Genomic DNA, 27651 nt, shown 5'->3' with positions numbered 1-27651 from the left:
TTGATGCTTATTTCATTTGAACACTTTGTCAGGAAGTAGAGAAAAATGCTTTAGAACTTACATTCTTTGCTAATTGTTATAAATCATTTTTTATTTTATCATGGATATCTTACAGAGGGTTGGGGGAGCATTAATAGCACACAGAAGTCATGTCTATCTAGTGTCATGGAAATGAATCAAATTCAGCTATTTCCATTTTATTCTCAACTCTGTTGGTAATGAGAGAGATTCATGGAGGAGATCACCAGTTTGCCAACCCTCTACTGGTAGAATGAATTTAGTTACATGTAACTTGCTTCACAGATAAGTCATGAAGATTAATTAATACTTGGGGAGCCTGTTGTCACTGATGGTTTAAAAACAATAATAACATTAATGAGCCGGATTCATGTCTCGTGTAACTCTATCAAAGCTGTTATCAAGATGAATTATGATCCATTGGCAAGATGACTCATGCTAAAGGAACTTACACTTTGGAAGAGAAGATAATTATAAGTTATTAATGATTGTTTCTATTACTTTATAATGACTAATTCCTGGAGTATGACAGTGCTATACGAGAACCTAGAGAGGAAAGGCACAGGAGGAAGAAGGGGAGATAGAAAAAGCAATCTAGACTTTTCCATTTCTTTGGGACTAATTAGGTCCTTTGCTCCGTAGAACCTGTACTTTGAGCTAACAAGGCTATTGCACTGGTGACATTACTTGTCTCTGCTGCAAATGATTAAAATGTCCTCCCCAAAGCCATTGCTGGAATGATGGTGAAACCACTCTTGCTAACTGTATGGGGCACAGTCTTAGTAGTATGGCTTCTTTTCCCCAGGTAATTCCAAGGTCAGTGAAGGCACAAAGCATAAGAAGAGAGCAGGTGAAATGTTATCTTTAGCATCTGGATATCTGATGCAGGAGGTGGCAGGTATGGTAGGTATTCAGTAGCCAAGGGCAATAGTTAGAAAGTGAGTCACACAAGAGAGATAGGGCCTAGAAGAGTAGCTACCACCTTTTGCTGGCACTGCCCAAAAACCAGGGTTCTCCTTCTGTCCACCTTGTAAATAGAATTTAAGTAGCTTCTATCCTGCCAAAAAATTTATTCAGTTTTATATTTCAACAAATCATCATGTAGCAGGTGTAACTAGACAATCACACAGCAGATGTTTAAAACATGGGACTCTTTTTTTCTCTTACCTGCACATATTCATCTTTGGTCTTCCCAGAATCAAAAATATATTCTATCTCATCATAGGGAGTCTCAGTCCCATCTAATCATTTAGTGTCTCTTCAGTTAACTATCCAATCCAGTGGTTCTCAACCTTCCTAATGCTGCGACCCTTTAATACAGTTCCTCATGTTGTGGTGACCCCCAACCATAAAATTATTTTCGTTGCTACTTCATAACTGTAATTTTGCTACTGTTATGAATCATAATATAAATATCTGATATGCAGGATGTATTTTCATTGTTCGCAACCCACAGATTGAGAACCGCTGAAAATTCACTAGTTTTCTTCCCCATTCTTTTCGTGGGATTTTCTTCTCCCTCTGGTCTGGTTTCAACTTCCACAGAACTCAGAAATACCCAGTGTCCAAAGGTGTCTGTGGGCATGTGAGGAAAGAGTCCTGTTTTGGAGTCTGGTGCAGGAGGATACAGCGGCTGATTGCATGACTAGAGCTACTTGAAATCAACTCTGCTGGCTTGAGCAGAGCCAGTGACAAGCTCATTTATGTGGCATATTAGATGACTCAAGGGCACCTATATGAGTTTCCCATGCTGCCTCATGGAGTAGATGCTTCTTTATACATACACACCAGCCATCTCTGCCATACACATTGGCCCAGCTTAGAGCCACTCTCTTGAGATTGCTTCTCTTTACAGAATGCTGGTTTGTGAACCCAGTCACCTTTTGAATCTTAACACTAGAAATCCTCTCTTCTCTATTAGATATTGGAGATAGTTTTAGCCCTCTCTCTGATTTTCTATGTTATTCTTCCATTTCTCTTCTCCCTTTCTTCATACACCAGAATCCCGAGATCTTCAGGACAAGAAGAGGATCTACAATGAAGATGGGCAGTTTGTTCATCTATTCATATATTCACCACTTATTGAGTACATACATTCTAGACGCTATTCTAGGCAGTGCTAGAATATACCTGCTCCTAAGAAAGGATCTGATTTTATTAATTTATATTTCAGATTATATCTTTCCTCTCTTCTAAAGAATATTTTCAATTAAAACCTAAGTTCTAATTGTGCAGTGGAAGGCTGACTCTAATGAATGATAAAGGAGAAAACAGACACGGGAGCAATTTGAAAATAGAATCCTTGCCACCAAAAATGGCAAAGACTGACCAGGTGTTTACCAAACTATTTTCCCCCTCATGCATGCAACTAGAATATATTTCAGCCTTCCTTACAGTTATGTAAGGCTTGTGACTAAATAATGGCCAATGGAATATGGACAGAAATAATGTGTGCCACCTCCAGGCCTGGCCCACAATACCCTACCATACCTACCATACAGAGCTCTCTTTCCTTAGCCACTGACTAAGTGAATAGGACCATGAAACTAAAGAAGCCACAAAACAGAAGAAGCTTGGATCCCTGAATGAACATGTGGAAGGTCACCCATTGAATATGCACAGGAGCAAACAACAAAATTCTCTTGCTGTAGATCACTGAGACTTGGCGGTTGTTGTTTGTTGAATCAATGAGCTTTATTCTAACTAAGTCACTGCTTCACTGCCCTACATCAAAACAAGTTGTGGGAAACTGTTTATTGCCTTCACTATCTGATAAGCATAGACAGAGAACTCCCTGAACCTCCCCCCCACAAGGCTGGGTGCCTTTGAAGCCCTAGCAAAGCTCGGAGCTAGGCGCCACCTCTGTTTGTCCAGACAGTGGTGGCTGAAACTACTCCCCCCATTTATTATTATGTAAATCCTTGCTGATGGGCTAGTCTGTTTGTTACTAGGGGGTCACCTGCCTAAGGGCTATGCTATGGGGGCATCCCAGATCAATAAAAGCTTGGTGAGGCCTGAGCACTGGGGAAGTCCTTCGGGACTTGCCGCCTGGTCCCCCAATATTGCAAAATTATCTCGTGTCTTTTTCTCTCATTTGTTGTGCGGCTCCTCTTTCAGATACCGAACCCTACTCCACGCAGAACGTGGAGGGAGTCTACTCGACACAAGTAAGCAGCTTACTACTCCAATTACAATGTACACAATGAATTCATGTGAACTTAGTGACTGAATAAACACGCCTCCATATGCAATCAACTCGATCCTCAGGAATACTGCGAGTCTGTGCACAGTCTCTTCTCCCTCTCATTCACTCGTCCTTCTGCAGGCAACTACAGATGGATGCTCTCATGCACATTTGTTTGGACCCACCCAGAAAGATACCATTTCAGGAGAGACACTGGTGCTCCATGAGAGATAGAACACAATTAAGTAGTTTTCATGGCAGCCAGAGAAATTGAAGCCGTAGTAAGAATTTCTAAAGTATAGAGATCATCTAAATAAACAGTCAACAATGAAGGTCATAATATTCGTACCTCAGAGATCTTGGATGAGGAGTCTACCTATCAAAGTTTTCCTGGATAAGTAGTTATTATCATTAAAACTTGGAGGCTAACACATTTAATTCCCCCAGCAGGGGCTGGCAGACAAACCTCCAACTCAGAAATTCTGCCCAACTCCAGGTCACCTTCATAGAGCCTAGATAGTATTGAATTCATTACTCCTTGATCTCATGACAGTGCCGTGAGCCCAGCAATAGCTGGCAGAAGTGGCAGTGATGAGCAGGAAGAGATCTTACGATAGAGATCCCCCACGCGGTGTATTCTCTCTAGCCAGCTCCCAATTCACAGTCCCCCTTGTCAGGGATTTCCACATGAAAAACAGATTCAAAGGGAAAAACTATAAAAATAAGTCTTTTTTAAATGTATATAGCCTTAAATATTTTTAATTTATTTTTATTGAATAACCAAATAAATTAGTGATTTATAATGAGAAAAAAAAAAAAAAACCCATTCTATTGCCCTGATAAGCTCTATGAGAGTGATGAAGGAAAGTTAAAATTCAAATTTGCTTTTTGGGACAACCAGATTTATACATCCTTAGGAACACACTGTGCATCCTTTGCTATTTTTGAAATATAGTGATACCTACCAAAATCTTAAATCCATATTATAATAGAATTGTATTGTATTATGTTCCATGGAGAAAAGATTACTGAATTTTTTAGCAGTGTAGCTATCCATTTTTCTTATTTAAAGAAAAATCCAGTTTGATTCATGCAGAATAGTCAGAGTATATAAAACAAATAATAATTCACCAACCCCAGAATTATTATGTTTTCACTTATAAAGATTTTTCTTGAGATTTTTATTCATATATGCCAATGAAATGATGCAATTCTGTATAATTCTTATTCTTGCATGGTTGTATTTTAATAATAATAAAGTAATACAATAAGCATATCCTGTCTTCTCTTGATGAAAATATCAAGATTTATTTGCTAAATAAATAAATATTCAGTAATGGATTTGTGGTTAGTAATGTTTATTAAAAAAGTTTTCTGGATAAGATATCAATTACTTTAACACTTAGGTGGATGGAGTTATATTTTGTCTTTTCAATATAATTTAACTCCCAAGAGTAAATATGTCTGTTCAGAGAAATAATACATTGTTTTAAAATAGACCTTTAAAAATTGCTTTTCATTGAAATGTATAACCTTGTGCTTGTACAGTCATCATTTACCAGTAAGGATAATACATTCTTATGCTCTCTAAAACATGAAGTTAAATTTTCTCATTTTATTCTTTCTTTTTAAAATATTATAATTTTATCATGATCCAGAGTTTTTAAGATCAGACTATTTTCCTCTTTGTGAGTTCTTCTCTCAAATAGAAGTGGTTATGGAATTCAAGAAACTACATCCCCAATATTATTATGAAAGGGTTACAGTCAGATTGGTTATAAAGATGATAAATCATCTCATATTTGCACCACAGAATTTTTGTTAGAAACAGAGAATCATTCCCAAAGTAACAAAATCCTCATATATGGAGCTAAAGTCTCTATTTTTACAATATTAAAATGTTGGATTTGGTCGCTTTATTATTTTCTCAAGTTCATATTATCCATTACCAGTTATTCCAGTCTGGAAAAAACAACAACACTTCATAACCATTTCAAAACAGACAGAGCTAATTCAGGGAGTAGGAGGTATATATATATTAAAACTTTATTTTTTTCTGAAATACGGACTTATGCTGTCTAATCAGCCACTCTGTAGTAATATTATCTCCAATCATTAGGCACTGCCATCTAATAAATCATGCAGCAGAGAATTAAAATCCCTAAAGACTGCACTCCTAATCATATAAAACAATGTCTCTACTTTCTCAATTTTAAATTCCACATGTGGATTTGGCACAAAATTAGAAATTTCCATTTTGTAGTGTGATCCTTTTTTAAATTTAGTTTTGCATATTCAGCATTTGAGTCCTATTTTTTTTTTTCTGCTTTAATACTTGACTCACAGTTAACTTACACTCTAGTGGTGTTTCTTGGGGTCCACAAAAAATCATTGCATTTCACACCTAAAACAAAGCCTCATCAAAGCATTTGTATTTTTTCTTTTATTTATTCTTAAAAATATTTTTATTGTGAGACATTACAAATACTAGTATATAAAAATTCATAAAACAAATACACAGTTTAACTACTTATTACAGAACTAGAGGCCTGGTGCACTAAAATTTGTGCACTTGCGGGGTGGGGGAGGGTCCCCTCAGCTCGGACTGTGCCCTCTCGCAGTCCAGGACCCCTCGGGGGATGACCACCTGCTGGCTTAGGCCCGCGCCCTGGGGGATTGGGCCTAAGCTGGCAGTCACATATCCCTCTGGCAGCCCAGGAGCCCTCAAGGGTTGTCCACTTGCCAGCGGGGAGCAGGGCTAAGCTGCAGTCGGACATCCTTAGTGCTGCTGAGGAGGCGGGAGAGGCTCCTGCCATCACAGCTGTGCTGGCAGCCATCAGCCTGGCTTGTGGCTGAGTAGAGCTCCCGCTGTGGGAGCACACTGACCACCAGGGGGCAGCTTCTGCATTGAGAGTCTGCCACCTGGTGGTCAGTGTGTGTCATAGTGACCAGTCATTCCCAGTCCTTCTGCTGTTAGGGTCAATTTGCATATTACCCTTTTATTATATGCCTGGTGCATGGGTGGGGGCTGGCTGGTTTGCCCTGAAGGGTGTCCTGGATCAGAGTGGGGGTCCTGCTGGGATGCCTGGCCAGCCTGGGTGAGGGGCTGAGGGTTGTTTGCAGGTTGGCCACAGACCCTTCAGGGTGGGGGGTCCCTGCTGTGGTGCCTGGACAGCCTGGGTGAGGGGCTGAGGGCTGTTTGCAGGCTTGTCAAGCCCCTTCCAGCAGGAACCCTCACCCCATGAGGGTGTGGCCAGCCTAGGTGAGGGGCTGATGGCTGTTTGCAGACTGGCCACAGCCCCTTCAGGGTGGGGTGCCCGCTGGGGTGCCTGGCCAACCTGGGTGAGGGGCTAATGGCTGTTTGCAGGCTGGCCATGGCCCCCAGCCACCCAAGCTCCCAGTGGAGGCTTTCTGGAAGCAGGTATCTGGGATTTATGTATCTTCTATAATTGAAACTTTGTTGCCTTTAGTGGAGGCCACAGGGCAAGCAGGAAGCTTGGCTTACTCCATTGCCCGGTCAATCAAGCCTCCTGCTTGCTCCAGCTCCATGGCTGCCGGCTGCCATCTTGGTTGGGTTAATTTGCATATAGATGCTCTAATTGGCTGGAGGGCGTGGCTTGGGGGCGTAACAAAGGTATGGTCACTTTGCATGTTTCTATTTTATTAGATTAGATGAGCATCAAATCAAAAAATAAAACATTGCCAGGTCTTCACATATCCTCAACTGGCCTCTTCCCAATCCGAAAACCACTCCCTACTCTTCACCAAAGTAACTACTGTCCTGAGTCTTAGAATACTAACTTCCTACTTTTCTTTATAGAGTTAACACCTAACTATGCATTTCTAAACCCTGCACTTTAATTTGCCTGCTTTCAAACATTGTAAATAAGAAATCATAAAGTAGATATTCTTTTCTATTTAACTCTTCTTGCTCAATATTTTATGAAATTTATCTATGCTGCAAAAGGCTTTAGTTGGTTCATTTTTATTGGTATATAATATTCCATTATGTGAATAGTCCAAAATTAATATAAGTATTCTGCTAATGATGAACACTTGAGTTGTTTGTGACTATTACCAAAAAAGCTATTATGTCGACTCTCTCTCTCTCTCTCTCTCTCTCTCTCTCTCTCTCTATATATATATATATATATATATATATATATATATATATATATATATATATATATATAGGACTGGAAGTAGAGTTGCTGAGTCATATGGCATATATATTTTGCCTACACTTGTTTTATTTTGTTTTGTTTTTAATCGCCATCCTAATGAGTGAGAAGTTGTATCTCACTGTGGTTTTGATTTGCATTTCTTAATGATTAGTAATGTTGAGCATCTTTTTATGTGCTTACTCGCCATTTGCATATCTTCTTTGGAGAAATGTGTATTCAAATCTTTTCCCATGTTTTGTTGTTGAGTTGTAGGAGTTCTTTATATATTCTGGATAGTAACCCTTTATGAGATATATTATTTGCAAATATTTTCTCCCATTTCATGGGTTGCCTTCTCACTCTGTTAATAGTGTCCTTTGATGAACAAGTTTTAAATTTTTATGACCTTCAACATATCTACTTTTTTCTTTTGTTGTCTGTGCTTCTTGTATCATGTTTAAAAATCACTGCTGATTCCAATGTCATGGAGCCTTTCACCTGTGTATTCTTCTAAATTTTTAATAGTTTTAGCTTTTACATTCAGTCCTTGGTTCTCTTTGCATTAATTTTTGTATATAGTGTAAGGTAAGTGTCCAACTCCATTGTTTTATATGTGGATATCCAGTTTTCGCAGAATCAGTTATTACAAAGACTGACCTTTCTCATTGAATGATCTTGACAATCTTGTCAAAAATCATTTGACCATATATATAAGGGTTGATTTGGGGGATTTCTATTCTATTTCTTTGGTCTATACGTGTGTCTTTTCCTTGCTGTTGCTTTGTAGTCAGTTTTGAAATCAGAAAGTGTGAGACTTCCAATTTTGTTCTTTTTCAAGATTGTTTTGGCTCTTCTGGGTTCATTAAGATTCCCTATGAATTTTAAAATGGACTTTTCTATTTCTGCAAAAAAACTTGGGATTTTGATAGGGATTGAATTGAATTTCTAGATTGCTTTAGGTATTATTGATATCTGAATATCAAAGGCTTCCAATTTATAAACACAAGATGTCTTTCCGCCTATTCTCTAATTTCTTACAGCAATGTTTTGTAAATTTCAGTGTATAGTCTTTAACTTGCTAAGTAACGTTTATTTCTAATTATTGTATTATTTTTGATGCTATTATAGGTGGAACACTTTTTTCAATTTCCAATGTTTATCACTCTTACACATGACATTATGTGGATATATATATACACACTAGAGGCCTGGTGCATGAAAATTCATACACTCGGAGGGTCCCTCAGCCCAGCCTGTGCCCTCTCACAGTCCAGGAGCCCTCAGGGGATGTCCAACGGCCAGCTTAGGCCCACTCCCCAGGGGCCTAAGCCACAGTCTGACCTCCTTCTGCAGGAGGCTACCCCAGCGGGCCAATCTGGGGACAGCAAGCGGCCGGCCCCACCCTAAATCACCCCCCTGTGGTTGCCAATGGCCTCTCTCTGCAGGAGGTGACTGGGTGGGCAATCAGGGGATGGCACCAGCCCCCATCGCACAGCCGCTGGTCGCCGCTGCCTCCCCACCCTATCACCATCCCCTCCCTCTGCCCGCTGGCACGTGCCTTGGCTGGCCTGGCGCCACCTGCTCACTGGCCCTGCCCCCTGCTGACTGGTCATTCCGCCGTTCAGTCAAATTGCATGTTACACTTTCACTATATATGATATACAGGTTGGGACAGAAGTAGGTTTACAGTTATGAGAACATGAAACACAGAGTTTATTCTTGTATTATTATTATTTATTAATTACTAGAGGCCCAATGCATGAATTCATGCACTGGTGAGGTCCCTCGGCTTGGCCTGCACTCTCTCACAATCTGGGACCCCACAGGAGATGTCAGAGGCCCAGTGCACAGATTCCATCTGATCCGCACAGGCCAGGCAAAAGGACCCCACCGGTTCATGAATCCATGCACCAGGACTCTAGTATGCATATAAGATCATTGGTTAATCTCTTCCCGCCCTCCCCCCAACCCTCTTTCCTCTGAGATTCATCAGTCTGTTCCATGTTTCCATGCCTGTGCATTGAGTGCACGTCATAGCTAACAGTCAAATGGTCAAATGGTTGCTTAGGCTTTTATATATATACTAGAGGCCCAGTGCACAAAAATTTGTGCACTGGTGGGGGGTGGGTATCCCTCAGCCCCACTTGTGCCCTCTCACAGTCTGGGACCCCTTGGGAGACAACGATCTGCTGTCTTAGGCCCGCTCCTGGGTGGCAGAGGGCAGGCCTAAACCCTAGGTGCCTGCCCCGCAGCCCCTGGTTGGGCTCAGAGCAGGGCCGATCAAGGGGTTGGGGAGATCCCCCTGCCATGCACAGAGCAGGGCAGATCAGGAAGTTGCGATGCCACCCTAAGTCACACTCAGGGTAGGGCTGATTGGAGGGTTGGGGCACCGCCCCCGTCACACTCAAGGCAGAGTCGATGGGGAGGTTGCGGCGCCACCCCGTCACGCACAGAGCAGGGCCAATCAGGGGCCTGGGGTGCTGCCCTCTGTCACTCACAGAGCAGGGCCCATCAGGGGGTTGGGGCGCCTTCCCCTGTCACGAACAGAGCAGGGTGGATAGGGAGGTTGTGACCCCACCCTCTGTCACATACAGAGCCGCAGGGTGATCAGGGGGTTTGGGCGCTGCCCCCTGTCACACTGCTCCAGGGGCCAGGAGGCCTCGCGGCTCTGCTGATCCCAATGCCGGGAGGCCTCACGGCTCCGCTGATCCTGGGTTCGGGAGGCCTTGCGGCTCCGCTGATCCCAGTGCTGGGAGGCCTCGCGGCTCCGCTTGACACCGGGGCAGTGAGGCCTTGCTACTCAGCTGATTCCAGTGCCAGGAGGCCTTGCAGCTCCACTGATCTAGGGTTCAGGAGGCCTCATGGCTCCGCTGATCCCAGGCCAGGAGGCCTCGCAGCTCCGCTAATCCCAGTGCCGGGAGGCCTCACGGCTCCTCTGAACCCAGGTTCAGGAGGCCTTGCGGCTCTGCTGATCCTGGTGCTGGGTGGCATATTACCCTTTTACTATATAGGATAGAGGCCTGGTGCACGGGTGGGGGCCAGGTGGTTTGCCCTGAGGGGTGTCCTGGATCAGGGTGGGGGTCCCGCTTGGGTGCCTGGCCAGCCTGGGTGAGGGGATGATGGCTGTTTGCAGCTGGTCACACCCCCTTCAGGGTGGGGGTCCCCACTGGGGTGCCTGGCCAGTCTGGGTGAGGGGCTGAGGGCCGTTTTCAGGCTGGTGGGTGACTGAAGCTCCCAACCTCTCTTTTATTTCTTTTTTCATTTTTATTCTGGGATTTTATTTATCTTCTATGGCTGTCACTGGAGCTGAGAGCCGTCTTTAGCTCTGAGGCTCGGTTCCAGCTCTGAGACCTCGGCTGCTGAAAGCAGGTTTCTGGACTTTGTTTACTTTCTGTATTTGAAACTTTGTTGTGACTCCAGCTCTGAGATCCCGGCTGACTGAAAGCAGGTTTCTGGGGTTTTGTGTAGCTTCTATATTTGTAACAATGTTTCTTAGAGAGCAGCTCAGAGCCCAGCAGGCAGGTGGGGAACCTGGCTTCCTCTGTCACTGGAGCAAGCAAGCCTCCATGTTCGCGTCAGCTGCCTGGCTGTCGGCCGCCATCTTGGTTGGCAGTTAATTTGCATATCTCGCTGATTAGCCAATGGGAAGGGTAGCGAAGTTATGGCTAATTACCATGTTTCTCTTTTATTAGATAAGATATATAGACTAGAGGTCAGATGCATGTAAATTTGTGCAAGAGTAGGCCTTCCTTCCCCTGGCTGCCAGCACCAGCTTCCCTCCAGCACCAGGACCCAGGCTTCCCTCATCTGGCCACCAGCAGGCACCAGGACCCAGGCTGGCTTCCCTCTGGCCACCCACAGTCATCTGAGACCCAGTCTGGCTTCCCCCGGGCTGCCCGCAGGCACCAGGGGCCTGGCTGGCTTCCCTTCGGCCCCGGCTTTGTCATGAAGGACATCCAGAATGATGTCTGGTCTAATTAGCATATTACCCTTTTATTATTATAGATTGTATCACTTTCCATATGTGTAACTGCAAACCTACTTTTGCCTCACCCTGTACATATTCTTAAAATATATGTAGAATTGTCCTCCAGTTTTTCTAAGAATCATATAAACGCTATTTTCACCATTGGCATATTTCTGCACGTTTCTTTTATTCAATATCAAACTTGTAAGATTAGTCCATGTTTATACAATATACTCTACTTCATTTATCTCGAGTGTTTGTGTGATCTACTTAAAATTTATATATGAAATCTAATATTACTAGTCATTTAAGTTGTTTCCAATATTTTGTTATTACAAACAAAAGTGGTATGAACATTTTTGTATGGTCTTCTTGTACACATGTTCAATAAATTCTCTGAAGCATACACTAAGGAATAGAATTAATTTCTGAACCATAAAGCATAAGCATCTTTAACTTGTTATACATTGCCAAATTGCTTATTAAAGTGGTTTTTTGTTTCACCATCCAAATACAAGTACAAGAGTGCCTATTGATATATATCATCAGTCTAGTATGTCAGATTTTTTTAATTTTGCCAATCCATGAATGGGAAATGCTGTCACACATTTTTAAAAAGCAACTATTTCCCTGACTATTAATCAAGTTGAATATGTTGTGTCACTCATTGACCCGTCATTATATTTTCTTAAATGGTATACAAAATTGTTCTCAAAATTTTGCAAATTTATAAAAATGGCATTTTTGCTATTTATATATTTCTGTAAGTGACATGTTCATATCCTTTGGTCATTTTGTTTCTGAATAGTTTTATTATTGATTTTTTTGAGAATTTTATATCTTATTCCAATCAAAGGCATGTCTTTTCTATGTTTTCTTTTGATGAACTAAAGTTTAAATTTTAATGTTATTTTTTAAAATTTTAATGACATGCCTTTGTCTCATTTAAGAATACATCCCTACTCAAGTACATATACTCATTCATTCTTTTTTCTTGTTCTGTTATTCTGGCTAGGACCACAACACAATGTTAAATAGAGGAAGTGATAGCAAGCATCCACATGTTGTTCCAGATTCTAAAGCAAAAGATTTTTAAAGTTTTACCATTTAATATAATATTTACTGTAGGTCTTTTAAAATATTATTTATCAGGTAAAGGAATTCACTACTTTGCTAGATGTTTTCGCACTGTTGATCCTCTCTATTGTATATTTGTTTGTTTGTTTTTTCTTATTTCCTTCCATTCTGTTCTTATATTTATTTTTTCCATTATTTCACATTTTAGATACTTATTCTGTTATCATCTGGTTTCCTTCATTGGATTCCAAGCACATTATTTTTAGCAAAGATAATACTCTTTATAATACTTTAAGCAATAAAACAAAATTTAAAAAAAAAAGAATGATTTTGGTTGCATCCCACAAATTTGGAAAAAAAACAGTTTTACTATATTTTATCTTAAAATATTTTCTAAGGAGACATATGTAAAACTTTCAACAATAAATATATATTTTCTAACCTCCAAAATGAAATTTTCTCTGAGCCATGGTCTTATTTACATATGTCATTCTTAATGCTTAAATTTTAGGAAATGTTTACTTATCTTTGTTACTGATTTTAACCTAATTTTATCATATTTTAAAACATAATCTAAACTATAATAATTCCTAAATGTTTTAAGGCTTGGGCTATTGCCTAGTATATGGTTAACTTTCATTAATACTACACTGATGCTTGAGAAGAATATACTTTTCTCATTATCAAATGCATTTTTTATCCATTAGACCAAGCTTGATGGATGTGCTATTAATTTTTTATCTGCTTGATTAATTAATATATAGAAAATGTTGAAATAATCAATGATGGTAGTGGATTTGTCAATTTATTCTACTAATTTTGCCAATTTTTACTTTTTAAGTTTTGGCTTAAAGTACATACACTTTTAATATTGTTAAACTTTCCTTATGAATTGTATATTATCATTACATAATTATGCTCTTTGGTCTTAATGTCTTCTGTATTATAATATATTTGTTTGATATTAATATAAAAACACTAGTTTTATTCTGATTTCTGGTATTTATTTTCACATCCTTTTACTTTCAAAATTTTGTGCCTTTTTATTTGGTATTCTCTTAAGTTCATAACTGAACTTTTATTTATTTACTTATTTATTTAGTCAGTCTCTGTCTTTTCACAATTCCTGACTTGCTTAAGTTTTTCAGGCAGTACTAGCATATAAGTTCCTGAAACACAGGAATTTTTATCTGTTTTGTTCACTGATGTATCCTATTATCTATATAGCTTTCTCATACATCAAATGCAAACATCAAAATATGCTATCAATGTTTTTGAAATTAGAAAATTTTATTATTTGGCGGGGGGACAATAATAATAACTGGGTTGCAAAGTTGCTGCCTTTTGCTCTTTTCTTGCTGGTGTGAATTGGTGGGTAACTTCCAAGATGGAAGTACTGGCATAAAAAGGAGCATAAGATAAAACTCGGAGATGACTGGGAAAGAAGTAATGACAAAGTGTTGGCATTCTAAAGGCACTGCAGAAGTTAAACTCTGAAACTGATCAGTAAAAAGAAGTCATATAAAACTGACATGGCCCCAACTTACACTGAGAAATTGGGACCTTTAAAAATGAAATTTTGCTTTAACTCAAAATGTCAGAACATTTTGTTATGGACAAAGGGCAGATAAGTGACATAGACACCAAAAAATGAAAAGGAAATGAAACTTAGAGAACGGTGATGCTAAAACACTAAACAAATTTGCTTGTTTCTAAAAGAGTTCTAAAATCTCTATGACTTTTTTAATTGCTTTATAAAGTTCATTTACAATCTGCTGGATATGGTTATGATGAGGTGTCCAACAGAAAATACCAATAAAAATGATGGCATCTATGTTTTGTACTTTACTTCTACAGAGCCCAAATTTTACTTTATGGATTTTCAACTTCGTAACGAATAATGTTATCCTTCAAATATATAGATGCGTCTGCTGATCTACAATCAACATCTCATGTTTTTGCAGATGCTTTTCTGGTGTTACTGACCAGACAGTCTCTATTAATGCAGTTTTCTTTTGTGGCTAAGAGTCTATATTTGCCAAAGAACAAGCTGCAGCAAGGATACAATCTGAATCCGAAAATAATTTTTCCATCCAGGCAAAGTTACTCTGTTTATTTGAACATCTACTTCATTGAGTTATCTGTTACAGACTATTTTACCTCACTCACCCTTTTTAAGTTGAACAGAAATTACTTAAGGTTTCGGTAAAACGAAGAACAAAGACTGTGAGATATTTATTTCTAACTTTAGTAGCATAAATAAACCATATCTCAGAAGCTCTGGACATTTCATTTATTTTGATTATTTAAAGTTATATTTTAACTTGGATTATTAAAACTTCAGGTTTGGGAGAAGTTTATTTTTAGATTCAATTCAAGTATTGATTAAACACCAAGTTCTTGGGGAATGAACATAATTTGGAGATGTGGTCCTCAAGAAGATGAAAACTTGTTGGGGAGATAAGATATAGCCCCATAAAACATTAGGAGAGCCACTCTAAACTATAGAGTCTAAAGTACAGACAGTATAGATGTTCTTTAAGAGTTTAAAAGGCATAATGAAATATTCAGGAAACTCTTCATAGACAAGATGAGATTTCAATTATGTGCATCTAAAAGGACAATGGTCAATTTGAATACAGGCAAAATGGGGAGAAAATGTAGGTATTTCTGGGTAGAAAAGCACAAAAAAAGAACTCTGAAGCAGAATAAGCAAAGGCTGGTACAACCTAGTGAATCAGCACAGCAGCTGATAAGGTTGATACTGGAAAAAACATGGGAACTGGGACTAGATGGTGAGATGCACACAGTTGAGAGCCTTTAATACCAGGAAAGAAGTCACTGGAGTTCCCAAGGATGAATGTGACGATGACAAAGGCGGTAATCCAGAGCTACTCATTGGGGTTTGTGTGGAGATATATTGGTAGGAAATGATACAGGTGGCAAGGCAATGAGGCTGGTTGTAATCCAGATGTTATGTGATCAGAAATTTGACCAGGATGGGCAATGATAATGCAATGAAAGGGGTTAATAGGACATGTATGGCAATGGTAAAATTTAATTAGTTTTTTAGTCTCTCTAAATGTTAGGAAATAGAGGAAAGAAAAGTCAACAGTGGCTTCAAAATTTTAAGCCAGAATAATTGGGGTGAACACTGGTTATCCTTGTAGCATATTGGTAAAAAGTAGGGACAAGGGGTGTTGTGGTGATTTTTAAAATCACTTTTAAGGAATACATTTGCTCTGTTAGCATTTGGAAATGCTGTATTGGAATTTGGTGATAACTTTCAAATGACACTATAGCTTTGATTCCCAATCATTTGGTTAGAAGTACTAGCTAAAGCCACAGTCCAGAGAAATCCCCCCCTCCCCCCCCACCCCGAGTGTATGTTTGAAGAACATATTCGTGAGCCAGAGACAGCTTGGCAGAGTCCTGAACAAGAAAGCAAGAGCAGAAAGGGAGAAAGAGGAACCAGTATGTATGCATGTGCAGGAAAGAGGGGGAGACACAGTCACATAAAAAGAGACAGAGAGAGACAAGGAGATGGAGACAGAGACAGGAGGCAGAGAGACAAAGAGAAAGAGAGAACAGACTATCACTGAACTTTAAAAAGATGACTTTGAGGAGGAGGAACACAACAGTACAGAAGGTCAAAGAGCATGCATGACTTGGGGACCTGCTAATTTGTCAGTTTCAGCTGCCTGTGGTACAATAAAATATTTTAATGAAGGGCAAACTTTCATTAACTTCTTTTGCAGAGAGTTAGACATGTTTTATTTAGAAGAAAAAATTAAATATTATGTTTCTGTAAGAAATTTAATCTACATAGTCTATCTATGATATTCTTTTTTAAAGCATTAGTTTCCTTCATGGTAAAAATTTGGAACTGCATCACAACTGCAAATTGACTCTTTTAATAATAAATTTGGTCATAGTCATCTAAATTTCACCTCCAATTGTGATCAATTGTAAAGGAATGTATTAAAGGATTTTTTTGTCCAAAGTTTCCTTCTTACATGACAGGAGCAAAGAAGATGTTTTTAATCAATTCAATTTTTCCTATCAAAGGACAACATAATCTGGTTAACTTTCATAGCCATCAGAGGCACAGGGCTTTTTGGATGTAGGTAGAGGTTTATGAACATAAAATTGAGAACAATTAGCACTCAAATTAATGTTACATGAGATTCAACATCTGGTAAGTGTTTCATCATTTTGGGTCATAGACTACCTGCTAGGCTAAATGTTCACACAACTGCAATTTACTCTGCATACAAATGGAATAAGAATGATAGTTTTAAAAATGTATTTTCTAAATTTAACAGAATGTATGTAGGGACCTCTCGCATTTTAAAACTTCTACTAGAAATTAATTTTAATAATGTATTAAACACTCATAAGATGAAACATGGAGGGTCAACATAAACAAAAAACACTAGTACTTCTATTTCTGCAAGCATAATTTATAATAAATTAGATATAATGCTCACATTTGTTTTGCTCATTATTTAATCACTGCCACTATTAGCGTTGGTCTTCTCTTTAGCCACCAAATATTTATGAATAAGAAGATGTCAACTCTCAAAGGCTTTATGTTATTTATATAACAGAGCCCTCAAACATCTGGATGTTTCTGACAATAGAGCTACACCAGAAAATGTCAAATCTTGAGATGCTTCCTGCAAACCATTAAAAACACCAGTCCATGCACAATACACCCTAATCTATTCTGAAATTCAGGACTCTGGGACCTCCAAGATCACCTCAGTACAGGCCTAAAAGTCTTGCAGGTGTTGTGTCTGAGATGAATCCTTTCTGGAACCCTCAGGAGGCTTCAGGATCTTAGGATCCAAAGATCCTAAGATCTTTTTTTTTTTCAAAGGATATTACACATGTGTGCATTTTATACCCCCGCCCTAGACAGTCACCTAGCCTGCCCTATCCCCCAGTGTCTTATGTCCATTGGTTATGCTTATATGCATGCATACAAGTCCTTTAGTTGATCTCTTACCCCCCTACCTCCTGCCCCCCAACCCTCCTCGACCTTCCCACTGCAGTTTGACAATCTGTTTGAGGCAGCTCTGCCTCTGTATCTATTATTGTTCAAAAGTTTATAATGGTCTCTATTATCCATGAATGAGTGAGATCATGTGGTATTTTTCCTTCATTGACTGGCTTATTTCACTTAGCATAATGCTCTCCAGTTCCATCCATGACGTTGCAAATGGTAAGAGTTCCTTCCTTTTTAGAGCAGCATAGTATTCCATCGTGTAGATGTACCACAGTTTTCTAATCCATTCATCTACTGATGGGCACTTAGGCTGTTTCCAGATCTTAGCTATGGTGAATTGTGCTGCTATGAACATAGGGGTGCATATATCTTTTCTGATTGGTGTTTCTGGTTTCTTGGGATATATTCCTAGAAGTGGGATCACAGGGTCAAATGTGACTTCAACAAGCTAGATGCACTCTGGGGGGGGGGTTTCAGAACAGCCATAAAGCCTATCCACTCAAGGACCCTGTGGACATTCAGAGTTACCCAGAAAGCAAAAGACCTCTCCATAGGACAACCTGAGACACCATCAACAGCATAACCAGGAGTCCTGGGCCTTCTAAGTTAGGGAGCAAAACCAGATGAAAGAGCAGACCATAACCAGGGAACTGCTCTAATGTTATTAGCTTTAAATATTGGGCTTCTCAGTAAATTTTAGTTTTAACAAAGGGTTCTATAGCTAAAGAAGGGTGGGTGGGGAGGGTAAATAAAAACTCATGGTTTATTTACTCTGTCCATTTTTTTAAAAAAATATATATTGCAGATAAATAGTGAAGACTCTATTTGAACCATTACCCTTTGCATTCTTATTCAACATTAAAAATTGACCTTTAACTAAATTTTAATCGCAGGACATTAGGAATTTCCCCCTTCCTGGCAGTGGTAAGTAGGGAGGACTCATTAACCTCTCTGCTCATCATCCTTTATTTAAGACGTTTTTTGCAATAAACCAAAGCCTTATTACTCAGAATGGAAATGAATTAAGTGAATCTGTGTTCCAAGACTCTATGGCTAACATTTGTCCCTGTCCCAAGAGTAATCTAGAGCCAAGCAAGCCGTGACCAGAGTGCAGCGGTTAGGCCTATGGTCTCTGGAGTCAGACTGCCTGGTGTGAATCCTGCTTTGTCCACATACAGACTGTGCTCTTAGGCAAGTCACTTCTTGCATACCTCAACTTCCTATTGGGGATAACATCACCAATTTTGTAAAGTTTTCAAGAGGATTTCAAAACACAATGCACACAGAATCCTTCAAACAAGGGAAGGTAGAATAAGTACTCAGTAAATATTAGCTTTTATGGTCATTAAGAACTGAGTCTGTTTTAGAACCATTTTCATGACACTTGAATTATTTCCAAGTCTCATTACAAAAGTCAGTACATTTATCATTTTCAAATTTCCTTCTACAACTAGGCAGATGGTAACTAAATTAATTAGCTTTATATTTTAATTCTCACTTGGTAATTTCTCTTTTTCCTTTTATATAACATTACTTCCTTTCATCTCAAGCTATGAACAGAAAAACGAAATTCCCTTGAAAAGAGTCACAGAGGAAAATATTGAGGCTCCAAGTTGGTCCTAAAATTTCTACCAATTTGAATGTGGGGAAAGAGGAACATTCGTATGCCTTGTGTATGTTTATGTTTTCAGAAAAAATATAAATAATGAAATATAATTTTGATATATCAGCTATTTGACCTTTTGATGCATGCTTTTACATTGTGTCTTTAATGTTTGTACTTATTTTGTCCAAGTATACCTCCTGGAATCTAGGAAAAAAATGCTCTGAAAACAATAATAATATAACAAAGTTCTCTTTCTGTTGTATTTCAGATCTTCAAGGACTCCACATGTTGCCTCAGACAGTTGACTGGTCATCTTTTTCTCTCCAACAATACCTCTTGACTCTTGGGTTCAAAAACAAAGAAGATGGGAAATTTTTGGAAAAGGTATCAAGTAGGAAGCTGCCAACATTTACAGGTAAATCACCTGGACTTACTATCTTTCAATAGTATTATAAGGCAGGAATTGTACATTATTTAAGTCTTATTCATTACAAGGCCTAGCATACAGTAGGGCCTGGGACCCCAAAATGTGTGTTGGGTTAAAATTAACTACTGTCAATCTTCTCTGTGGGTTAGTTAACAACACCTGGAATTCTGGTTCCAGGAAAGATTCCAACAAGGATGAACAATCCTAGAGTGCCTACCTTCCTCACTCAACCATCTCACCCAACCACACTATCATAGGGCACTCAACGAAGACACATTTTATCATCATCAATTAACAAATGTAAAGGAGATAGAGGAAGACATAAAACAGATGGAAGAACATACCGTGTTCATGGATTGGTAGAATCAACATCATCAAGATGTCCATCCTACCCAAAGCAATCTATAGATTCAATGCACTCCCTATTAAAATACCAACAGCATATCTCACAGACCTAGAACGAACTCTCCAAAAATTCATCTGGAATAAAAAAAAAGACCCCAAATAGCTGCATCAATCCTGAGAAAGAAGAACAAAGTAGGTGGGATCTCAATACCAAATATCAAGCTGTATTACAAAACCACTGTTCTCAAAACAGCCTGGTACTGGCACAAGAACAAACATATAGGTCAATGGAATAGAATAGAGAATCCAGAAATTGACCCAAACCACTATGCTCAATTAATATTCGATAAAGGAGGCATGAACATACCATGGAGTCATGACAGCCTCTTTAATAAACTGTGTTGGGGAAATTGGACAGATACATGCAAAAAAAAATGAAACTAGACCACCAACTTACACCATACACAAAAATAAACTCAAAATAGATAAAGGACTTAAATATAAGAAGGGAAACCATAAAAATATTAGAGGAATCCACAAGCAGCAAAATCTCAGACATATGCCAAAGCAATTTCTTCACTGATACTGCTCCTAGGGCAATGAAAACTAAAGAGAAAATAAACAAATGGGACTACATCAAAATAAAAAGCTTTTGCACAGCAAAGGAAATCATCAACAAAACAACAAGAAAGCCCACTACATGGGAGAACATATTTGCCAATGTTATCACCAATAAGGATTTAATCTCCAACATTTACAGGGAACTCATACAACTTAACAAAAGGAAAATAAACAACCCAATTAAAAAATGGGCAACGGACCTAAATAGATACTTTTCGAAAGAAGATAGAAGAAAGGCCAAGAGACATATTAAAACATGCTCAAAGTCACTAATCATCTGAGAGATGCAAATCAAAACGCCAATGCGGTACCATCTCACACCTGTCAGAATGGCTATCATCAACAAATCAACAAGCGACAAGTGCTGGCGAGGATGTAGAGAAAAAGGAACCCTCGTGCACTGCTGGTGGGAATGCAGACTGGTGCAGTGACTGTGGAGAACAGTATGGAGTTTCCTCAAAAAACTGAAAATGGAACTCCCATTTGACCCTGTGATCCCACTTCTAGGAATATATCCCAAGAAACTAGAAACACCAATTAGAAAGGATATATGCACCCCTATGTTCATAGCAGCACAACTCACCGTGGCTAAGATTTGGAAACAGCCTAAGTGCCCATCAGTAGATGAGTGGATTAAAAAACTGGTTCATCTACACAATGGAATACTATGCTGCAGTAAAAAAGAAGGACGTTCTTACCATTTGCAACAGCATGGATGGAACTGGAGAGCATTATGCTAAGTGAAATAAGCCAGTCAATGAAGGAAAAATACCACATGATCTCACTCATTTATGGAATATAATGAACAACATAAACTGATGAGCAAAAACAGATCCAGAGAAAGAGAAGCATCGATCAGACCTTCAAACCTTAGAGGAAAGGTAGGGGAGGGTTGGGGTAAGGGCAAGAGATCAACCGAAGGACTTATATGCAAGCATATAGGCCTAACCAATGGATACAGACAACAGGGGGGTGAGGGTATGAGTGTGTGTGTTTGGGGAGGGGGGGATGGAGGTAATGTGGGGATGAGGACACATATGTTATAACTTAATAAAGAAATTTTTTTAAAAAGTTAAAAAAATTAACAAATGTAGAAGACAATTATGCAACAGAATTGTTTTATGAAATGAAAAATACAGCCAATGACAACTTTACATCACTTTAATTACCTGCTATTATATTAATATTTGTTCCACTCTTTTCTTAGGTAATTAACCAAGAGCTTAGATCTCTTTAAGAGTATTATAGTTAAATGGTGTTCAGTAATTCTAGTTGAAACTTTCAAAAATATCAAGAAAATATTCACAGGGAGTCGAGTTCTCAAACTTGTGGGATGAATTCATGACCAGGTTGAATTTATTCTTTCAGCTCTACCCACATAATTAAGGATTTGTGTTTTGTTTGGCACTGTATCCTCTGAGATTTATCTCAACCCTGAGCTACATTCAAAGTCAATGGGATCTGCACACTTGAATAATACCTGGGAGGAACAAGACAAGAATCAGACACATTTATGACAACATTTTTTCACAATTCAGGCAAAGCATACTCAGCAGAGAGAGGTGAATTGTTATAGGCTGTCTCTAAGATCTCTCAATCAGGACCACAACAAAATGACTAAATGATAGTCTCTAAAGGGCAATGTCTCCTCTGCCTCTCTCCTCATAGATCTTTCATTGTTATGCATATGGTGTAGGGATAGGACTGGTTTTTATACTAAAGATTTCATATCTATTAGCATTGAGATATCTGTTTATAGCTTGCTAAAGAAAGCATTTTGTAATGGAAGTCTGGGGAAAAAAATAGTATAAAAGTTTATTGTTACAATTTTTAGAATATAAAACTCCCTTCGGTCTGCTTACCAGAGAAGACACAGTGAGACAGATGGAGACAATGGGGAAGCGAATCTTGCCAATACTGGATTTTATTAGAAGCACCCAACTGAATGTAGGTATATGAGTTTTTTTATATTTTTCCAATGTACAATATTAAATAATTCTAGAATTATGGAAAGCTTATGCTGCAAATAGTGCAAGTATTGAGGGATTTTAGAAACGTTCACAGTAAATCTTATTTGCAAAACAAACCTAAGTTTAGCTAATGATTTTATTCCTTTTATCTTTAAAAATATTTTACAATGCTATGCTTTGCAATTTCAAACATTTAGTAGGTAGTGTCTCTTTAAAGAGCCCTTTCTTGTGTCTTCTTGATATCTACTTCAAGTTTGCAGTGAATTTCTCATTTCAACTCAATAACAAAATTTTAGCAAAAACAATATTTTCCCTATTTCACATATTGAGCTATTGCATATAACCATCTTGTTACCTACCCAGAATTCAGCTGGCACCACCACCTCACAGTAATAAACTCAGCTTTACTCAATATTGCCAATTGCTTTTTTGTATACCTTTGTATATCTAATTCCTTTCTCTGCTCCAAGAAAAGTATGCCCTTTCTACTTTCAGCCTTAACAAAACAATCTCTAAATTATGCTGAGGTAACTTACAAAATATAAGGTATAAAAGGAACTTCTCATTAATAGCCTATAAAGGCAGATCCCTCTTTTTTAATATAGTCCTCCCACTCTAGCCACGGTTTAGCTCTGATCAACCATGATCGAAAAATATTAAATGGAACATTCCGGAAATAAACAATTCATAAGTTTTAAATTGCACATTGTTCTGAGTACCTCACTCTCATCACATAGGCATTGTATCATCTCATGCCATTACAAAATGGATGAGTACAATACTATAAGATATTTTAAGAGAGAAAGACCACATTCACATAATTTTTATTACCATACTAGTGGCCTAGTGCATGGATTTGTGCACACTGAAAGGAAAATAATTAGAAGAAATATTTTAATATTGCTATTTGCCCTTTCTCTGTAATGGAAGTGTCAGAGCAGTAGCTAGTCGCCATCTGCAGGGAGATCAGTGGGTGATCAGGCTCCTGCTCACACCCACCTTAGCCTGGGGCTGCCCACTGACCTGCTCCACCATCCCACTGTGGTCTTGCTCTCATTGGGGCCCATCAGGGTCAGCAGTACCTCCACTGCCACCCGCTGCCAATACCGTGTAGCTGATGCCTGCCATGTTCCGCGCTGCCCCCTGGTGGTCAGTGCTCATCATAACCAGTGGTTGAACTCCAGGTCAACAGCCCGCCCGAGGGGACAATTTGCATATTGAGCTTTTATTATATAGGATGTTGTTATAATTGCTCTATTTTATTGGTAATAATTGTTATTAATCTCTACTGTACCTAATTCATAAATTAAACCTTATCATAGGTATATATATATATATATATATATATATATATATATATATATATGGAAAAACAGTTTACATAGGGTTCAATGCTATCCATGGGGTTTTAGACATCCATTGGGGGGGTCTTGGAAAGAATTTTCCTGAGGATAAGGAGGGACTACTGTATTTTTCAAAAGGCCTGTACCCTGGAAATTTTAAAGAATTTTCTTTTTGTGAATTTTGTATTATATAATTGATTCAATGTTCTTGCAAGGGGAACCAAGGGGGTCATGACAAACAGCTTAACATCTATTCAGCATTTTAGAAACGCTATAAAATCTCTAATGTATTTGCATGATTTGTAATTCTAAGCATTACAAATACAAAAGCACATTTTTACTGATTTTTCCTGGCTCCCACGACTGTGTTACACCCAATTATCTCCCCTCTGTTTTTATTAATAAGAAATCCATCTCTGTCTCAGTCATCTCGGGCTGTCATAACAAAATACCACAGACTGGGTGGCTTAAACAGCAGAAATTTATTTTCTCACAGTTCCAGAGGCTAGAAATCCAAGGTCAGGATGCCAGCATGGTCAAATTCTGATGAAGGCCCCCCTCCTAGTTGGCAGTTGGCTACTTTTTGCTATCCTCACATCGCAGAGAGCAAACCATCTGATATATCTTCCTATAATAGCAATAATCCCAACATGAGGGCCCCCAACCCATGACTTCATCTCATTACCTCCCAAAGGCCCCCTCTCCAAATACCATCACACCGGGGGATAAGGCTTCAACATGGGAATTTTGGGTGGACACAAACGTTCAGTTTATAGCACTCTCACTGGCTCCACTACAAATTTTGGGTCCTATTCTCCAATTCACCCTCTGTCACAACCTCCTCCAGATACACACACACACACACACACACACACACACACACACACACACCCTTAGCATCCTCTCCATCCTAATTAGACACCCACACTCATCATCGTTGTCATCATCAGGACCTTGCAAGCAGGGAAAGTTTTGCTAGCAAGAACCATCACCATGTGACATGATTTCACCTCATCCACTCATGGTCAGCCTAGTAGAGCCAGTCAGCTGTATGTTGCAGAGGTGATCTGTCTGTGCCCTGGCTTTTTTGAGAGATACCTGCCCCACCTTGTTACTTGTCAGGAAAATGAACACATCATCTGTTGCCAGCTCAGATCTCACAGTGTGTTGTGAATGCTGGTTAGACCTATCTAAGCATTAGGCACCTTTTACATGTTCTTAACTCATTTTCTTCTCACCTTTAAAAGGACATTCTAGCTACTTGGAAATATATATATACATACATCCTATCTAATAAAAGAGAAACATGGTAATTAGTGTACGACCGCTACGCTTCCCATTGGCTAATCAGGGTGATATGCAAATTAACTGCCAGCCAAGATGGCGGCTGGCAGCCAGGCAGCTGGAAGCAAACATGAGGCTTGCTTGCTTCAGTGACGGAGGACTCCAACGTTCCCCACCTGCCTTGCCAGCCTCTGAGCTTGCAGTTTAAGAAACACTGTAACAAATATAGAAGCTAAACAAAACCCCAGAAACCTGCTTTCAGCCAGCTAGGATCTCAGAGCTGGAGTTATACATTGTTTCGATTCTAGAACCCAAACAAACCAGATACCTGCTTTCAGCAGCAGAGGCCTCAGAGCTGGAGCCAGAGCTAAAGCTGGCCCAGAATAAAAAAGAAAAAAAGGAGCAGTTGGGAGCTTCAGTTGGCCTGAAAACAGCCCTCAGCCCCTCACCCAGACTGGCCAGGCACCCCAGTGGGGACCCCCACCCTGAAGGGTATGTGACCAGCTGCAAACAGCCATCATCCCCTCACCGAGGCTGGCCAGGCACCCCAGTGGGGACCTCCACCCTGATCCAGGACACCCTTCAGGGCAAACCAGCCAGCCCCACCCATGCACCAGGCCTCTATCCTATATAGTAAAAGGGTAATATGCCTCCTAGCACCAGGATCAGCGGAGCCGCGAGGCCTCCCGTCACCGGGATCAGCGTGACAGGGGGCAGCGCCCAAACCCCCTGATCGCACTGCAGCTCTGTGTGTGACAGGGGCAGGGCCACAACCTCCCTATCCGCCCTGCTCTGTTCATGACAGGGGAAGACGCCCCAACCCCCTGATCAGCCCTGGTCTGTGCCTGATAGGGGGGATCTCCCCAACCCCCTGATCGCCCTGTGGCTCTGTGTGTGACAGGGTGCGGCGCCCCAAACCCTGATCATCCCTGCTCTGTGTGTTACAGGGTGCGGTGCCCCAACCCCCGCCCCCCCACGGGCCCTGCTCTGTGTGTGATGGGGTAGAGCCATAACCTCCCCATCGGCCCTGCCCTGAGTGTGAGAGTGGCGGTGCCCCAACCCCCTCATCTGCCCTGCTCTGTGCATGACAGGGTACGGAGCCCCAACCCCCCTGATTGGCCCAGCTCTGTGCGTGACAGGGTACGGAGCCCCAACCCCCCTGATGGGCCCTGCTCTGTGTGTGACAGGGGCAGCGCCCCAACCCCCTGATTGGCCCTGCTCTGTGAGTGACGGGGGTGGCGCCACAACCTCCCCATCGACCCTGCCTTGAGTGTGACAAGGGGCGGTGCCCCAACCCCCAATCGGCCCTACCCTGAGTGTGACTGAGGGTGGCATCGCAACCTCCTGATCCGCCCTGCTCTGTGCATGACAGGGAGCGGTGCCCCAAATCCCCAATCAGCCCTGCTCTGACCCCGACCAGGGGCTGCACTTAGGGATTGAGCCTGCCCTCTGCCACCCGGGAGCAGGCCTAAGCCAGCAGGTCGTTATCTCCCGAGGGGTCCCAGACTGCGAGAGGGCACAGGCCAGGCTGAGGGACCCCCCCTCCCCCCCTAGTGCACAAATTTTTGTGCACCGGGCCTCTAATATATATATATATATAAAATATCTTACCTAATAATAGACAAACATGCAAATTGACCATACTTTCGCTACTCCTTAAGACACGCCCATCAGCCAATCAGAGTGGCTATATGCAAATTAACCCAACCTAGATGGCGGCCGGCAGCCACGGAGCTGGAGCGAGCGGGAGGCTTGCTTGATCCAGTGATGGAGAAAGCCAGCCTGCCACCGGCTCTGAGCTCCACTCAAAAGCAACAAAGTTTCAATTATAGAATGTAAATAAACCCTAGATACCTGCTCTCAGCAGGCCGTGGCCACTGAGCTGGAACGAGCAGGAGGCTTGCTTACCCCTGCAATGGAAGAAGCCAAGCTTCCTGGCAGCTGCTGCCTCCTCTCAAGGCAACAAAGTTTCAATTATAGAAGGTAAATAAACCCCAGATACCTGCTTCCAGTCACCATGGCCACAGAGCTGGAGCAAATTAAAAAAAAAAAAAGGAAAGGCTGGGAGCTTCAGTCACCAGGGGGCTTGGTCAGTCTGAAACAGCCATCAGCCCCTCACCCAGACTGGCCAGGCACCCCAGTGAAGACCCCCACCCTGAAGGAGGTTTGGGCAGCCTGCAAACAGCCATCAGCCCTTCACCCAGGCTGGCCAGGCACCCCAGCGGGACCCCCACCCTGATCCAGGACACTCTTCAGGGCAAACCAGTCGGCCCCCACCTGTGCACCAGGCCTCTATCCTATATAAGAAAAGTCTAATATGCAAATTGGCCCCACGGGCAGGAGTCCAACCAACCAGGAGTTAGACGTGCGCTGACCACCAGGGAGCGGCATGGAACATGGCGGGTGCCGGTGACATGGTGCTGGTAGCAAGGGGCAGTGGAGGCACTGCTGGCCCTGATGGGCCCTGACGAGAGTGGGACCGTGACAGGATGGTGGAGCAGCTGAAGGGGTGGCTCCAGGCCAAGGCAGGTGTGAGCAGGGGCCCCGATTGCCCTGCTGGAACCCCTCAGATTGGCCCTGATCCCTGGCCAGGCCTAGAGACCCTAGCCCTGCACAAATTTCGTTCACCAGGCCC

At 40.8% G+C, this 27651-nt stretch overlaps 1 protein-coding gene across 1 annotated transcript in view; it reads left to right on the top strand.

Annotated features, from left to right (window-relative positions):
• Positions 1-27651, top strand: part of SPATA16 (spermatogenesis associated 16) — a gene marked incomplete at both ends in the record, with an annotated part of 199056 nt that overhangs the window by 135863 nt on the left and 35542 nt on the right. The window contains 2 exon segments of the mRNA XM_081085766.1: positions 19295-19441; positions 22254-22366. Coding sequence (XP_080941892.1) covers positions 19295-19441; positions 22254-22366 — 260 coding nt within the window.

This window comes from Myotis nattereri, assembly GCF_964212035.1.
Source record: "Myotis nattereri genome assembly, chromosome: 3".
In the NCBI taxonomy this organism is placed as follows: Eukaryota; Metazoa; Chordata; class Mammalia; order Chiroptera; family Vespertilionidae; genus Myotis; species Myotis nattereri.
The sequence above is the reverse complement of the archived record's forward strand: the minus strand, read 5'-3'. Positions and strand labels throughout refer to the sequence as shown.